At 33.0% G+C, this 17,219-nt stretch overlaps 1 protein-coding gene and 1 long non-coding RNA gene across 3 annotated transcripts; both read left to right on the forward strand.

The window, feature by feature from the left end:
* Nucleotides 1-1,926: 1,926 nt before the first annotated feature.
* On the forward strand, nt 1,927-3,827 carry LOC111504589 (mediator of RNA polymerase II transcription subunit 22). Of its 2 annotated transcripts, none has more exons than XM_074182126.1 (3): nt 1,927-2,145; nt 2,554-2,767; nt 3,011-3,088. In XM_074182126.1, the coding sequence occupies exons 1-3, from the start codon at nt 2,043-2,045 to the stop codon at nt 3,060-3,062; spliced, it is 369 nt and encodes a 122-aa protein (XP_074038227.1). In that variant the 5' UTR covers nt 1,927-2,042; the 3' UTR covers nt 3,063-3,088. The 2 variants fall into 2 exon arrangements, with proteins under 2 accessions (XP_074038227.1, XP_023014994.1); XM_023159226.2 differs by lacking the exon at nt 3,011-3,088 and adding an exon at nt 3,712-3,827 and having other exon boundaries at nt 1,929-2,145.
* A 5,016-nt stretch (nt 3,828-8,843) lies between these two features.
* LOC111504587 (uncharacterized) lies at nt 8,844-11,177 on the forward strand. Its single transcript, XR_002722023.2, has 2 exons — nt 8,844-9,107; nt 11,027-11,177. It is a non-coding gene; the product is annotated as an uncharacterized lncRNA (long non-coding RNA).
* Nucleotides 11,178-17,219: the final 6,042 nt, after the last annotated feature.

Consider the following 17,219-nt stretch of genomic DNA (forward strand, 5'->3'; position numbering starts at 1 on the left):
TTTTGAGGATTACTAGAAATGAAGTACAAGGTATTTTAACCGTTAAGGTTTAGACTGAAATGCATTTATAATTTTTGATGAAAAATTGTTAAAATAAAAAGTGGAATATCTATGTCATCTGTTGAATTTTTATACAAATGTAGTTACTTGATTCGAACTTAAGGATTCTTATGAAGTGATTTTACAAGAAGAGAAATGAGTAGTCCCTCATGATATTATAATGAAAACATGAATGGAATTGATGGACTTATGAGTATAGATGATGTTTAATTTTGAATTCCGTTGATTTCCTCAACAATACATAGTTGTTGAACTCCTTTGAATTAATAGTTATGTTATAAAATCATAGATGGCAGTGCAGTGAAGAAAATCGAGCGGCAGTAATGCCAATTGCACTGCAAAAACTGAAAACAGATAATGCAAACTGAATAAACATGAAACAAGTGTTACCATGAATTTTTAATTTTTTTTTTATGAAGTTTCTCGATGATAATTTGAATGAAATGATGAAGGTTGAGGCTGCCCAAAATTCCCAAGAAAAAATGTCATTGCATTCAAACTCATATTCTGATGACAAATTAACCGGTTCAGATTTCAATTTAATTTCTGATACCCTCGCTGTTGGCAAGTTTTCAGCAACAAAAATACCAACAAGCGATTTTTACGGTGTTAACGGCATCGACTGCAATACTCATTTTGCTTCGTTTGAGAAATGAGAAAACATGTAATTAATTGATTTGCTGATTTTTATATAAAAATTCATATCAGATATATTCTGAAATAATCCTAAGTTAATTCATATGCAGGAAGTATGTAACGAGTTGATATAATGGCAGTGAAATTCTTCAGCTCAATTTATTTCAACGCCAAAGCATAGAAAGCTTGTATTCTCTTTATATTGACTCAGAGAAAAAAAGTTGGAAAATAGTCATATGAAAATCTAAATTAAATCATCTTTCATTTCAATACACGTAGCAAATATGAATTATTCAAACTATATTGTGTAGGACAAGAAAAAGAAAACTCTGAAAAAAGTAGAATCTGCAGACACCAAAAAAAAACAACTTTCTGATAATAAAAAATAATTCTATAAAAAAATGTCATTCTATTAAATACTAAAAACTCTGAAAAAGTAAAAACTTAACATTCAATCGTTTCTTTAAAAAAAGGTAAAATGAAAATTCATTCATTTTCCTCTACAATATTTTCAACTGAAGGATTTTGTAAGTTAACAAGAGAACATATAACTTGAAATATTACAGAAGAAAATTTCTTCATTGAACCAGGAATTAAATTCTAAATTCCAAAATTTTTGATCCTATAGCTTCTAGCTAGCTAAATTCTGGCTCTTGCTATCTCTAATGTCCTCATGGATTCACTTTCAGTGAACTGATTGCTCAATAGAAATGAAGGCACATTATTGGTCACTCCAGGCTTCAAAACATCATGAATTAGGAAGCTTTTGTCTGCAAGTAGCATATCTCCTGGTTCTAAATGATTATTCAATTTACTCATCAAAAATATTCGCTTGTCTGACGTTGAACCAGGAAACATGTTACTTACAAATGCTATAACGCCATTTGGGGTAACTCCCACCAATAGGTACTTTATAAGTATTTGCATGCTTATAATTGCTGTAGGTTTGTTTCTTCCTGTTCATATACTTTGAATTTGCAATTTTTATCTCTGTACAGTCAATTATAAACCTGCAGTTGGTAAATGATGAGAAAGAATTAGGGATACATGTTTCAATTTTACATCTCGATGGGAGTTTCGTCATGAACTCACTGTAAAGTGTTTTATGTATAAGGAGAACCCAAGTGAAAAAAATATTTGTAATGACTGTTAGTCCCATAAGATTTACATGGGAAATTAAATGTCAGGTTTCCGTGATGGACCTGAGTTCGAATTTCGCGCTCGAAAAATCCTAACCTAACTAATATGGTCCATAAGTCGACTGTTCATTGATGGTTATGTTTATTTTGATTCTGGTTTTAGGCAGAGTAGAATAACTTTAAGAATCAAACAAAAATTAAACAAAGATGTCAATCTCAAGATCACTTCCACAAAGTAAAGAAGCCTTATTAAAAACTTACAGAACAAGACTGAAAGATGACGTTAAGAGTATGCTGGAAAACTTTGAAGGTAAATTAGAGCTGTTTAATAAATTGATGGATGTAGCCGTTACTACGCGGTAGGAAATCATATTGAAGAAAAGAGAAATGAAACTTTCTGTTTTTTACCAGTTTTATTTGTAACTAACATTACTGCAGTTTTGTCCTTTACTGACATTTTCAAACTTATACAAGTTTATTGTATAAGTTTGAAAGTGGTAAAAAACATAGAAAGTTTAATTTCTCTTTTCTTCATTAGAGCTGTTTACTTTAATTACACGATTGTAATTGAAAAAGATGAGGACTGTTTCAAAGAGATACAGTATTGAGACTCATTGGCTCTCATCTTTTATCTTATTCAACCTTTTCTTGTTGAACCATCTCTGTTTATTTTATCATTGTTTAAACACACTGATTCTTTGAACTGTTTTTTTTTCAGAAATTGTAAAACTATCCAAGGGTGAGCACGATACTCAACTTTCAAGGATGACTCAGTGTGAGCAAGATACATACGAAATGCATGTTAGAGCGGCAAATATAGTACGGGCTGGGGAGTCACTCATGAAATTGGTATCAGACATCAAACAATATCTCATCTTGAATGACTTTCCTTCGGTAAATGAAGCGATAACGCATAACTCCAAACTTTTCAGGTAAGAAATATAAAGTAGAAAGATGTATTGATGTCTTGTGAGCCTAGACCAATTTCTTGGATGAACAAAATATTGCCTTACTGTAGCAACAAATTATAATGTCTCCATTTGCCCTGTTACCGGTTTAATCGTCACTTGGAGAAGTAGAATGTCAATATCTCTCTTTCCCAAAAACCTACACAACTAATATACTCTGAAATTTTGAATAAAAGAAATACTTGCATATATACAATCATATTTCAGATCAAAATTTCAAGTCATATTTGGATACGATAGTCCTGCTTGGTCGTTATAAACCCAGTGGCAGAGTGAAAACCATGTTTTGTAAGAAAGCACTTAGGTGCTTTCTTACAAAACATGGTTTTTTCTTGTTTTCCTGCGTAATTGCATATTGACATCTGTTTAATCAACTCTCCAAATGAGAGAGTTTCTCATATTGACATGATATCCATGCTTGTAGGAATTTTACGTTTTCACTTTGATTTGGAAATGTATTTTAAGTTTTTCCTATCCCCATAAGAATACTACAGTCTTGTTAGTGCCATATAAAATTGGATTGCAGGCTTCGAAAGAGGTCAATTCGGGCCTCATAAATGTTCTACTTTCTGTTATTTTGACCCACTTTGTCCTAACTTTTCATCAGCAAATGACATGTAAATAAGAAAAACCTCACCTCAAACCAAGAAATTATATTTGTCCCAACAACATTTCATATAATATGTACCTGTATTAATTTACAATGAACATTATAATCTTTAAATCTCACAATTTCATTTCCTGGAAAGTCTCTCACGTTAAATGGTAAGACCTCGTTAATCCCTAGCTCGCACAAGTTTCGACTTATGAGGGTTGTCGTTCATAGCGATTGTATGAGTGAACATGAATGTGAATTATCTAGTACTTATCATTTCAAAGTTAGTAACTTCATTCTTTTTTTATTTCAGAACCAAACAATCAGAATGTGACCAGAAACTGATGTCTCTGAGGGATGATATGGCTGCAGATTTATATGATCTCGAAGAAGAATATTATAGTAGTATTAATAAATGAATACAAAATAGTTTTGATAATTTTTTTAACTACAGGTTGTGCGACTTGAAAGCAAGCAATGATGAAAGTCATGAAAGTTTCTTGAAATGAGACTATTCAATACAGTATGTCTCAGAAAATTGGAACCCAATCAAATTATTTTGGTAAAAATATATTTTATTATCGAAAAAGTTCATCAGAATTAAAAATCACATTCAAATATGCTATTGCATTGATAGACAATAGAAGTTAGATTTTGTCATTTCACCAATAATTCCACTATACTTTTTTTAAAAAGTTGGATTAAATACATTTGATATAAATGAAAGAAAAAGTTCATAGAAAAGAATATACACCTCTCCCCTCACAACAGATTTTGGTGAAATTGATGACACTCCTGAATTGTTGTATTCATACCATTTGCCTATGGATGGGTGTTTACAATATACTGTGTAATGTCCACTCTAAGTAGTCCCATTGTGATTTGACAGTGCAGTAAGGTTATGACGAACAGGTTCTAGATTGTCTTCTGTGTACTCACTCATGTTTAAGAATATCTACAAAAACATTTGATTCGTGTCCAAAAATGTCTATTGGAGAAAATATCAAATGTATCCCTTGGGGAAACTTATGTATTGATAGGCCTTTGGTGCACTTCAAATACATTGATTTTTTGATTGTTAAAAAAAAATCTGTTTTTACGTTAAGGACTAACGAGGTCTTACTTTTTAACGTGTGATTCCTAACGCATCCAGTTTTTTCTCTTGAAAAGAAATCCAAGCATTGGGATCATTCAAATACTACAGAAGTATAATTTTAGTCATTTTCAACTTACCTCTACCCCTTCTCAGCATAAGTGAGAAAAACTCTTCTCTCCATATACAGCAGGATAGAAAGAATTATGTTTCTTAACAATACCCTAAAAACACCTATCCTATTCATAGAAGTGCCGGCATAGCAAGTTGATAAAAAAAGGGCTAAACTTTCCTTGGAAAATATGTTAATAGACGCTGTTTACCATTCTTAAATTCTTAATATAGAGTTCGTCAAATGTCTTCTTGTATCTCATGCGACATTTCATCAACTAACTTCTGTACACTTTGTGTTCTAGTGATCGTTTTGGATCTTTCTTACAAGTTTTTGTGTAACTTGGATTTATTTATACTAGACGGCATTTTAAACAATGCCAACGGTGGAAGAGTGGATCACTGCTAAAACAAATATTCTCTTATACTGTGTTATATCCAATGAAACTGTTTTTTTTGCTACCGATGTGACATCTAACTCAAATAAGTGGATATGGCAGGTCGTAAATCCTCTACATCGGTTTTTCAATTAAACTATAAAACTGTAATTTCAATATTTTTAAGAATTCTCTAAATATGCTTTTTGGTGTTGAGCATAGACAAGTAGGAATGTTTTCAACATTGGAAGAATCATCCAAGGTTGTAGTGTGTTATTCATAATCAGTCAGAGTCAAGAGTAATAAATTCAGGGGTTCCACAGGGTTCAATCCTGGGACCACTATTGTTTGTAGCTTTTCTGAGTGAAATTGAAGACACCTGTAAATTCGCAAATCAAATGATATTATATGCCGATGGCACTAATATTCTGATGTCACACAATAACATTGATCAATTAACAAAATTAAGTAACAAGGCATCTAATGAAATAGAAAGGTATAGCCTTAAGAATGGCCTCAGCCTGAATTATGTCCGGTTCTTGCCAAAAAACATGAATCCAAATTATGACCTATACTTAACCTTATCTGGTGAATCTATACAATCTATGAAAACCATCAAGTTCATAGGTGTTACTTTGGATAGTAAGCTAACATGGGAAGCACACATAAATACTGTATGTTCGAAACTAAGCACTACATGCTATATAATAAAAAATCTGCGAGATACTGTATCAGCAGACATCTTGAGACTATTATATTTTGGAATGGTACAGTCCACTCTACAATATGGCGTGATCTTCTAGGGGTCTTGTCATTTTGAAAAGGCTCATCATGCTCATCAAACCACAACATGTAAATCTTTATTCAAGAATCTCCAAATACTAACCCTTCCATGTTTATATATTCTTGAACTGATTATGTAGGTACATAAAACGTAACCAAAATGAACTAATGAGGAATGAAGACACTCATAATATGTATAATACTAGGAATAAAGAAAAACTTTGACAACCCTATTCAAGGTTATCAGTCTGTGAAAATTCACCAAAGCATATTGGTATCAGGTGTTTCAATAAAATAAGAGATTTGATAGATGTGAATCTGAATGACAGTCTATTCAAAAATAAGTTGAAAAATTTTCTTCTTGAAAAAGTATTTTATAATGTTGAAGAATTTCATAATTCGTGATATCTCATAATTGTGAGACTGACTATTGTATGTAAAATTTTTCTGGTTTGTTTTGCGACTATACTTATAGATACTATCTTAACAATTCATTTGTAGATTACCTTCTCTTCTTTGTTGCCTAGTCTGATAAGTGTTATGCATGTGTGTGTGTGTGTGTGTATAATGCCTTGTTTAACCTTTGATTGATGAAGAAATTCTATTATTATTATAATATTATTATTATTGAATTTAAATAATTATTTGAATTATCCTGACGATTTTATGAAAAAATATTTAGAACTATTGATAATATTGTTGACCAATAATTTCACATTACCCAAAGGATGTGTGTAAAACATGGAAGGAAAAAGTTCATAACGGTTCATATTAGATTTGAAAAACAAGGCAGAAAGTTGAGCATTCGGTGATTTGAAAGATTCATCGGTTTGCATTATGCTCACCATTGGCGTTTGAGTGATCAACTGAGAGAAATATTGTTGGAAGATAGTGAAATAACTCTGTAGAAAGCGGGAATTGCTTGACATTGCGGGGGTCTAGGAAGCAAGGGCAGGAAATGATCAATGAATTGTAGTGAGAGAGTTATATATTGGGACCACTCGCGCGGAAGCTAATCAAAACGTACAGGGGTTATCAAGCTCAATAATCTAAACCACGTTATTAGATATAATGAAGCCATTTTCCCAGGACATTTATATTTTGAGGAAGTGAGTGAAACATTTATGTTTATTTATTCTTTTATTTATATATTCTCAGTGGAATACAAAACGGGACAAACCCAAAAAGAGTTTTCACCAATGATGAGGTGAAAATAACAATAAATGATTTGATTGTTATAAATTATATGCAATATCGTGTTATGAACAGTGCAGTGCAGTTCAAATTACAATAGTTAGATATGAAACTGATGATTGTATGAACGTTTGAGAGACGTGGTGAAGGTTGCGAGGGAATTAGAAAAGATGTCAATTTCTATTCATTTGGATATAGAGTTATAGGATTTACAACACCTACTTAGGGGAGAATTCAAATAGTAATTAGTTTTACTTTGATTTGTTTGGAATGAATAAAATCCTCTGGTATTATACAGAGGCACATTTGTCAAAAGTTGGTTCAATATAGAACTGCTGTCCAACAATTATTTATTATTTTTTTTAGGAACTTAATATCAGCTATTTGGCGTCTATCCGCTAAAGATATCAGATTGAGTTGTATTTTAATTTGTTATGGATCTTTGAGATTATTAAAGAATTGATATATTGATATGAGTGACGAATTTGCTTTGTATAGATTCAAGTCTTTCAATATATGAGATATACAGGGGGTTCCAAATAACTGAAGCAGAACTGAGCTAGCTATATACATGATCCATGTAAAGTGTACGAACAGAGTTAGTATTACGGAAGTCGTGACAAGTCCTGATCAGAAATCCAAGAGCTTTGTTGGCTTTTTTTGCAATATAGTTAATATGCGAGTCAAATAATAGCTTAAAGTCATATAATAATCCTAAGTCCTTGACTTCAGATGTTTTCTTTAGTTGCTGTTTGTATAGATGGCATCAACCTGGTAGCTTTTATCCATGCTCTTTAAGAGATATTCAGTATAAATAATTGAATTGGTTTCAATCGAGCGATATTTTACATATCCATGCTGTTCATTATTGATTGAGGATCCAACATCAAAGTATACATATATAGTCACAAATGATTGATTCGAAAAGTTTGGAAATCAAGCAGAGTTTCGATATAGGGCGAAAGTTTTCATACAATAACTTATAACCACTTTTGAAGATGGGAACTACAAGTGCGGTTTTCCATATTTTTGGGAAAGAGCCTTCTTCGCCACAACAAATAATTTATTCTAGATGTGGAAAACAGGATCTTAGTTATTATTTACATAACATGGACGAATTATCAGAATCAAAGAAATCCTACTCAAATCTATGAAAATCTTACCTTTTAACATATGATTCCTAAAGCTGACATTGATTTCAACACATGCCATTTTTTGATGTGAGATTTTTGATACTGAAACAACCCCAATATTTTTGGAATCCGATACTATAATACAATCAATGAGTGTAATTGATGTGAGCGTGACTCTGGTAGGTTTACTAACTATTTGAGTCGGAACCATTTTTTCCAGTTAATGACATTTATGTGTGTAGGTACGTGTGAAAGCTGAGCTTTGTACATGCCACATATTTGTTATTCGGGTAACTACATGTAGCCTCCAGTAACTGGGCAGTTTCAACGGTTCTTACACCTGGCCAGACAAACTTCAAAGCTACCTACTACTTGACGTCAATCCATTGCAATGCCCCTACACTGCAATCTCCTTAAGTATGTTCATTCAGTAATGGATTTTCAAGCAACCTCTTCTTAGTTTGAACGGAGCCTCCTTCTCGCGATTTTTTTTTTATATTTCGGGAAATTTGATAACCAATTTGCCAAGATTTTTCCCACAGAAGGATGTTTGTCAGGATGCCGTTGAATGAAGAGCTCCGCGTTCCGATTGATATACTTCTTGCTTCAAAAGTTGTCCCCTTCAGAAAAAACTTGACGTGGCTTTTCCGGTCAAGTTCTTTCCCGCTTTGTATGTCTTGCGATACGTTTTTGATAGGCCACCCGGTATATAACTTTTAAAACGTTATCTGGTGCCTTGCCTATATTTATGTTTATATAAATCGCATTGATATATTTTATTTATTACTGCAGCTGCCGATAACAAGAAGAATAAAATCCAAGGCTCATACTTCAACAACAATAGCTATGAAACTCAAGTATTTGATTTTGCTTTCAATTTTTGTTTTTTCCATCAAAGCGAAACCTTACTGTTTCCCATGTGGTATGCTGCAATGTACCAAACGTTACTGCGCAGAAGATGAAGTTTTGATTACAGATATTTGTGGATGTTGTCAAGAATGCCAGAAGAAAGTTTTAGGTAAACATGAATCAAATATAAATATTATTCAAATTCAACTCTGTTGCATTGAATATTTTAATATTCACACAATTTGTTAGGTACTAAGGTAATAAGATTGAAATATGCAAAGTTTTTTGTACCACTGTGTTTTTTCATAATAAAATAGATGAATTTGATATTTCTATAAAAAATTCAAAGTTATTGCTGGTGTTTAATGTATATAAAACACTTTTAACAGAATTTAATTGTACCTATATCTATTGTTCATAATAATACTTCCTTGAAAATTGAATTATTATTTTTTTTTATTGCTATTTGGTCGAAAAAATCATGTTAAAAATACTCACTTTTAACATGTTAAAAATATTTTTAACTTGCTGCTTTGTGAACATAATCTTTTAATACTTTTGACAACGATTAAAAATGTCACTTTTAATGACAGTTGTACAAAATAGTTATTTATGATATAAGTGTTAAAAATAAGGTTTTATTTTGTGAGTGTTACCGTGTTACGAATCACACGTTAAAAGGTGAGACCTCGTTAGTCCTTAGCTCGCAAAAGTTTCTCATCTTCTGAGAGTTGTCGTTCGTATGGGGGCGACAGCTGATTCAACGGGAAAAACAGATTTTAAACAAATTTTTAAACAGATATACTGATCGATAGTGAAAAGTATAGCATAACGATAGAAAATGTAAACAGAAAAAGAGCAAATGTGGTTGTATGCTTTCATATTTTGTAAAATTTATGTTCACTTTAATCAAAAGTCGAACAATTTATCAATAATCAACATAATACACAAAAATAATATTATTGAAAATATCTGGGATGGGTCAATTTTTATTTTATCAACTGTTTTTGAAATGATAATAAATAAACAGGGTGGCCTCGCTTGGAGCATAATACATCATCACGATTTTTTCAAATTGGCTATATGATTTTTTCAAAATCTGGGAGTAACCATTCTCAATTGATTCCATAAATGTATAACAAGTTGCTTCCAATTGGTACAGGGTGAGCGACAATGTCAAAATTAGTTACTTGAAAAGTATATTATATACGTTATATAAACGTATTACAAAAGTTCAAATAAACAAGGAATATAAGTGATACAAAGATGAATGAAATGAAATTAGGTGAAAAATACGCCTTATATTGATAAAATTGCATCTAATCATTGTTCCATTGTCTAAAAAGATGTTAACACATTAGAAATCTATGGAAGAACAAATCAAATGAATGAAATCTTGAATTTATTTGAAATACTAAAAATAATCGGACTGATGAATAGCAACAGTGTCGAAAATGAAGAAGCAACCGCCAATTACAAAAGAGAACAAACTATTGTAACCAGAAATGAAAATAAATTAGTGAATGGGTTAAACATTAAGTGATATATATATAAACAAAGGAACCAATTACCAACTTTCACATTAGAAAACAGATTTAATATGGGGTAAAAATTCTATTCTATTTGGTTATTCAGTCAATTCTACGAATTCGTAAATCTATTGATTTCTAAGCATTCTAAAATATTGAGTTTCAAACCTTTCTCTTCCAAATGTCAGGCGCCTATGGCAAAAGATTATTTTTTGAGAAATGGTTCTCACTCAACTTTTACACAACTGCCCTATTCGACAATGAAGTTTTGTCTATATTCTTCCAATCAAATTTGTTTTTTCTTCGTGATCATGATATTAGCTTCGGAGCACTTGATGTTATGTTGATGTATCCAAACATGCTCCGCTATTCCCAATTTGCTGGTTTTTCTTCGCCATCTATATGTTTTTCTTATGCTCGTCAATATGTATTTTCAAAGGTCTTTTGTTTATTTGTCGCATTCACATAGTATCTTATTTAGACAATTCTACAATTTTGGAAAATGCAAGTTCGAACTTGTAACATTCACCGAGAAACATGTATCTGTTATTGATTTCAGGAGAAGGGGACAATTGCCGAGGACCATGGGTAAATCGACCAAATGCTTGTGATAAGGGTCTTGAATGTAGTGGATATTCTTATGGGACTTGTCAAAAAATAAAATATAATTGAATAACGATTTGCTTATCAAATAAAATATATCTACAGTTTTTCGTATGAGATTTTTTTCCTAATTGTGAATTGTTCTCTCATGTGAGAACAATGTCCTGGTGATTTTGAAAGTTTTTGCTAGTTTGCCGAGAAAACAAAGTAAATGAACAACACCGATTCTGGCTCACCGGGAGTGGGGCTAACCTATCAGCGTCATCGAAATCGACACAGGATGGAACGAGTATCGTAGCGATTTAAGCGTGGAACTCCGCCCCTCGGCCCCCTTGGTACTCCACCTAACCTATCAGCTCCCTTAGTACTCCACATCACCGCTCAGGCCCTCTTGCGACTCACGTTCCAGTCACATGATTTTAATTAAAAAAAAATTTCCGCCTACCTCTATCCAAAGTATACATTTCCTGGCCTCATTGTAGGGAGCAAAGTCGTACTATTACTATATTCTATTATATAAATATAAAGTTTACCGTTTATTTATAGAACAACCTGTATTTTGTAATATGGTATAAATTAGTTGGTATTTTAATTTAACGATTTTTTCATTGATAATTTGTTAGATTCATAGATCCATCCGGTTTTCGAATTTATGACAAATTTTATAGCATGCTATGGTCGTTTGTCAGTTTCAAAGTGTGATTCACCATACATAATAGGTATATCTGTAAAACATTAAGAATATTTTAAAAATGAGTGATTGAAGCGATTTTGAAGATATAAATAATACACCACCGGATATTTTGGAACAAGTTAATGTAACGGTACAATCTTTATTGCCCCAAAAATCTAAAGATGAATACGAAAAACAATATTTACATTTCAAGCGATGGACCGAAGAAAAGCATATTCGTATTTACTCAGAAAATGTTATGTTGGGATATTTTTCGATATTAGCAAATACACTAAAAGCCTCTACATTGTGGTCCAAGTATTCGATGCTACGTACCATGCTTCAAATGAAAGAAAATATGGATATTAAATACCAAAAATTAATTGCTTTCTTGAAAAGGCAAAACCAAGGATATAAACCTAATAAGGCAAAAACCTTCTCAAGAGAGGAACTAAATAAATTTTTATTAGAAGCCCCCGATAATAATTATTCATTAATGAAGGTAAGATATTTTCGAGAAGTAAATATATTTAAAAAATAAAAGTTAAATATTATAATAGAGCTAAAGCTTTATGCTATGTTTATGATTCCGCAGAAGTAGTTTATTAGGCTCAGTAGCGCAGTGAGTTGGTGCACCGCTCATTATTCATGACGACCTTGTAGTTTTTGGTTCGAATTCCAGCGTCGACATTTTTTTTCTTTTTTTAAATTATTTTTCTTTGTTTTGTAGGTTCTCCTCATTTTCGGAATTTCAGGAGCATGCAGGTGTGACGAGCTCCTTAAAATGGCCACTACAGATATTGAAGAAAGGTTCAATATTAATAGTAAATATACCAAATTCTAAAACAAATATTCAGAGAACGTTTGTAATCAATGCTTCACTGGGGAATGGCCCTAATTATATTGATATTTATAGAAAATATATATCGTTACGCCCTAAAATAGATCAGACACGTTTATTTGTCTGCTATAGAGCAGGAAAATGTATCAACCAAATGGTGTGGAAAAATACTGTAGCTAAAATTCCTACAAAAATTGCAGAATTTTTAAAACTGCCTAATGCCATAAATTATACCGGGCATAGTTTCAGAAGAACCTCGGCAAGTTTACTTGCAAATTCTGGAGGAGACATTCTTACTTTAAAGCAACACGGAGGTTGGAAGTCTACAAATATCGCTGAAGGATATGTGCAGCAATCTCTTACAAAAAAGCAAAAAATTTCGAACCTAATTATGGGAGTCACTAAAGTTAATGAAACAGATTGTAATCAGCCAAGTACGAGTATTTCCGAGGGATACCAGCTGTATAATAATATAGTTAGTGAAAATATCACGAAAACTGCGTTGGATCCAGCTCTCAGTTCTAGTGGTATTCAAATAACCACTGCTCAAAACTGCACGTTTAACATCACTATAAATAATTACTCTAGCAGAAATTAAAAATATGTAGGATGCAAGTATGAAAATACCGTTCCTATGAGTTATACTGTACCTACTTCTCAATTTTAGTTCTTTAATAAATTTTGTTTGTAAGTTTCATAAATAAATTATTTTTTGGTAGTTTCATAAATAAATTATTTAAAAATTTGAGGGTGGCGGAAAAATCATATGTATAACATGGGGGTAAAGTGAATTTTCCTCCCTTGAATGATTACTGCCCTCCGCTACGCGTCGGGCAGTAAACTTCATTCTCGGGAGGAAAAGTAACACTTTCCTCCCTTGTTATACAAATAGCTATTATAGTTAAGAGATTCGAACCTGGATCGTCCGCGCGGTAGACATTGTCCTTAGCCTCTACACCAACGTAAGATATTGAAGGTAACTGCGAATGTTGGGTATTTACAGCGTTAGTTTTGTCGGGACCGAAATTGACTCATTCATTATACTTGATAGCATTTTTTTTTATTTCCGTAGACTGTAATCTTCATTATCATATTGAAGATAGGAAAATATACTTAGATTTGGGAAATAATTAATATTTCATGTAAAGATGTGTATGTGTGTGTAAGAGCGAGAGACGCGTGTGACGTAATCGATACAAAGAGAGATGGAGATGGTATCGAGATTTACCGGTTGCTGGCGCAAGCAGGTGTTGCCGGTTGTACAATAAATCGTTGTTTATGGGGCAATGTCGCGTTGCCGGTTTGAAAATGAAAGGTTAGGAATACGACTGTGTACGGTATGTCTCAAAATACATTATTTAAAGGAAAAAAATATAGCATCGAATAGTGAAGGGTCTAGGAGAGTTCCAAATCAAAACACCATGTTATTTCTTATGGAGGTTCATTCTTGCAATTTTGGATCCTGCGACCAATCATAGCGCTCCAAATTGTCACGTGACCCAGAGGCATCGTTGCGAGTACACCACCCTGGCGATACCTATGAGTCACTAGCTGAACTATCTATTGGAAGGCGTAGGACGGTACATTTGACAGATGCATTTACCGATCCGTATTGTAGAAGACGGTACATCTGTCAGATGTACCGTCCTACGCCTTCCAATAGATAGTTCAGCTAGTGACTCATAGGTGGCGCCAGGGTGGTGTACTCGCGACGATGCGTCTGGGTCACGTGACAATTTGGAGCGCTCTGATTGGTCGCAGGATCCAAAATTGCCAGAATGAACCTCCATAAGAAATAACCCTTTCTCCTAGACCCTTTACTACTCGATGTTATGTTTTTTCCATTAAATAATGTATTTTGAGACATACCGTACACAGTCGTATTCCTAACCTTTCATTTTCAAACCGGCAACGCGACATTGCCCCATAAACAACGATTTATTGTACAACCGACAACACCTGCTTGCGCCAGCAACCGGTAAATCTCGATACCATCTCCACCTCTCTATGTATCGATTACGTCACACGCGTCTCTCGCTCTTACACACACATACACATCTTTACATGAAATATTAATTATTTCCCAAATCTAAGTATATTTTCCTATCTTCAATATGATAATGAAGATTACAGTCTACGGAAATCAAAAAAAAAATGCTGTCAAGTATAATGAATGAGTCAATTTCGATCCCGACAAAACTAACGCTGTAAATACCCAACATTCGCAGTTACCTTCAATATCTTACGTTGGTGTAGAGGCTAAGGCCAATGTAGACCGCGCGGACGATCCAGGTTCGAATCTTTCAACTATACACTTTTTTCAATTAAAATCACGTGACTGGAACGTGACAAGGGTGCCGAGGGGTGAGGCAGAATCGCAAGAGGGCCTGAGCGGTGATGTGGAGTACTAAGGGAGCTGATAGGTTAGGTGGAGTACCAAGGGGGCCGATAGGTTAGGTGGAGTACCAAGGGGACCGAGGGGCGGAGTTCCACGCTTAAATCGCTACGATACTCGTTCCATCCTGCGTCGATTTCGATGATGCTGATAGATTAGCCCCATTTCCGGTGAGCCAGAATCGGTGTTGTTCATCTGCTAAACAATGTAAAACTCATCCAATAAGTATATGAAATTATGAACAACTTATTTTTGACTCAAATTCTTGGATCCTGAGGAAATCACTTGAAACATTGTATTTTTTTCTCAAATCTGTCAGTTTGAAATTATAGTGTTCAAAAGGGACAATGAAACACTGATTGTGATTCCACCCCTACATTATACTATACTATTATAAGATCGACAAAAAAGTAATGAATTCAACATAGGCGTAGACAGATAATTTTCAATAGGTAATAAATTGTTTTAATACATTACAGAAGTCTTTTGATGTTATATTTGTAGGTATCACTTTTCAACTATTACGACTCATAAGAAATTAGACATTATTCTCTTTCCCAGAAAATATGCTAATAAAAAATGATAAAAATAATTGTTGCATTGTATTCAAATAGGCATATTAGAAAACTTCGTGGTCTAGGTTTGGACTCTACTTTTGAGCCATAGATGTCGTTACAGAAAGAAATTTACTATCTGGATATCGAAAATAATGTTCTTCCTATTTAGTTTTTATTTTATGGTAGATCTTGAAAGTATGAATGCTCATAAAAGAAATGAAATTTGTGATCATTCTACGCCTTGAGAAAGGCTGTTCTGTTCGAATTGTTTTAATATTTTCATCACACCAATGTTAAAATTAAAATCGGAACTAGAATTATAGGGGATTATTGTCAAATGAAAAGAAGACGTTTTACAAGGTTTGTGAGAGCCTTACATATCTCCATTTAGAATTGAATTGAAAATGACATTGTTTTGGAAATATATTTTGAAATCTCTTTACCTTAGAATCAGTGTTTTCAAAATCCATTGTGATATAATCTTCAATATATATCAGCAAATTAATTTAGGTAGGTACAGCAAACGTACTATAACAGTTTTTCGTTGATGTGTAAACTGCTGAAAATACAATTTATAACTTCATATCCCACGGAATATATTTTCAATTGAAAAATGGAAACAGATATTCAACTGTTACTGGTGGCATTTCTCTCATTCCTGACCACCCTGGAAAAATAGTGATACATTTTTTTTCCGAGAGATTCAAACTCTTATTGAAATTTAATCAGTTACAGAGTCGCAATGTGAAACCTACAATGTGTTGTCTGATAAATATTTCAAACTATGGTAGTCACTTATTTTTTCGATAACTGAATAACTGAAAAATGAAATTCCAACATAAATTATTTGAATCGTGGGATCATATTCTTCAAACTTTAATGATTGTATTTTCTTTTCTGTGCGTTGAGAATAATAGTATACAGTTTGATAATTTGAAAATATATCACCCTTCCATATTTGAGCCCCTATAGAAAATATAAAAATACGTCAAACTTGGACAAGAAAGATTTTGACTTTCTACTTCTCCATCGTCGTACAAAAAAAATGTGTCAATCTTCCAAAGAAAGAAAAAAAAAACAATCAATCAATGTCATACTAATTTTTAAGAGGGACGTGTTGTAGGCTAGTTTTCAATTAAATTACATCTACCGTCTAGTGGGATCAAAAACAACCCCTAAAATCTTGAATACAAATGGTAGGTCAGTGATGCCTAATTCTGAAGGTCGTTCAGCTGTATTTTCAAAAATACCACATATTCAACCTTTCTTGTTGGCATTTCACGAAAAATCTGGTAAAAACAGTGAACAAGTTTGAGTACCAAAAACACTTTGATATTATTTCAATGAATTGAAATCAATAAAACTGTGTTAAAAAATGAAGAAATAAACGTCAATCACTAATTTGGCCCTTCTACCTAAGTTGTCACATTTCACGTGTTGAATAAAATCCACATACCGTAAAAAAGGGTCCAGGTGAAGCATTCTTAGGTTATTTGTTACATTACTCTCCATTTATCATTTCCTGGGCGATTCCTGGTTGAATTAATTGCTAGTTGAGTGAAACTGGTTCCGCTGCTAAGAAAAAGTTAATAACCTCCGTGTTTTGGACAAAGTAGAAGTTTTGAGTACATCGTCTCACATTGTGACACGCTAAGTTAAGAATATTTCACAAAACAGTAAGGA

This window comes from Leptinotarsa decemlineata, unplaced genomic scaffold (genome assembly GCF_025532065.1).
Source record: "Leptinotarsa decemlineata unplaced genomic scaffold, Ldec_3_MD MMD2_tig00026328_RagTag_RagTag, whole genome shotgun sequence".
NCBI classification, from domain to species: Eukaryota; Metazoa; Arthropoda; class Insecta; order Coleoptera; family Chrysomelidae; genus Leptinotarsa; species Leptinotarsa decemlineata.

Excerpts from the sequence above, each read along its gene's own strand:
- LOC111504589 (XM_023159226.2), top strand. The coding sequence starts at position 2,043 with ATGTCAATCTCAAGATCACTTCCACAAAGTAAAGAAGCCTTATTAAAA. Across the intron at positions 2,146-2,553 it reads TATGCTGGAAAACTTTGAAG|AAATTGTAAAACTATCCAAG; the intron begins GTAAATTAGAGC and ends TTTTTTTTTCAG. Across the intron at positions 2,768-3,711 it reads CATAACTCCAAACTTTTCAG|AACCAAACAATCAGAATGTG; the intron begins GTAAGAAATATA and ends TTTTTATTTCAG.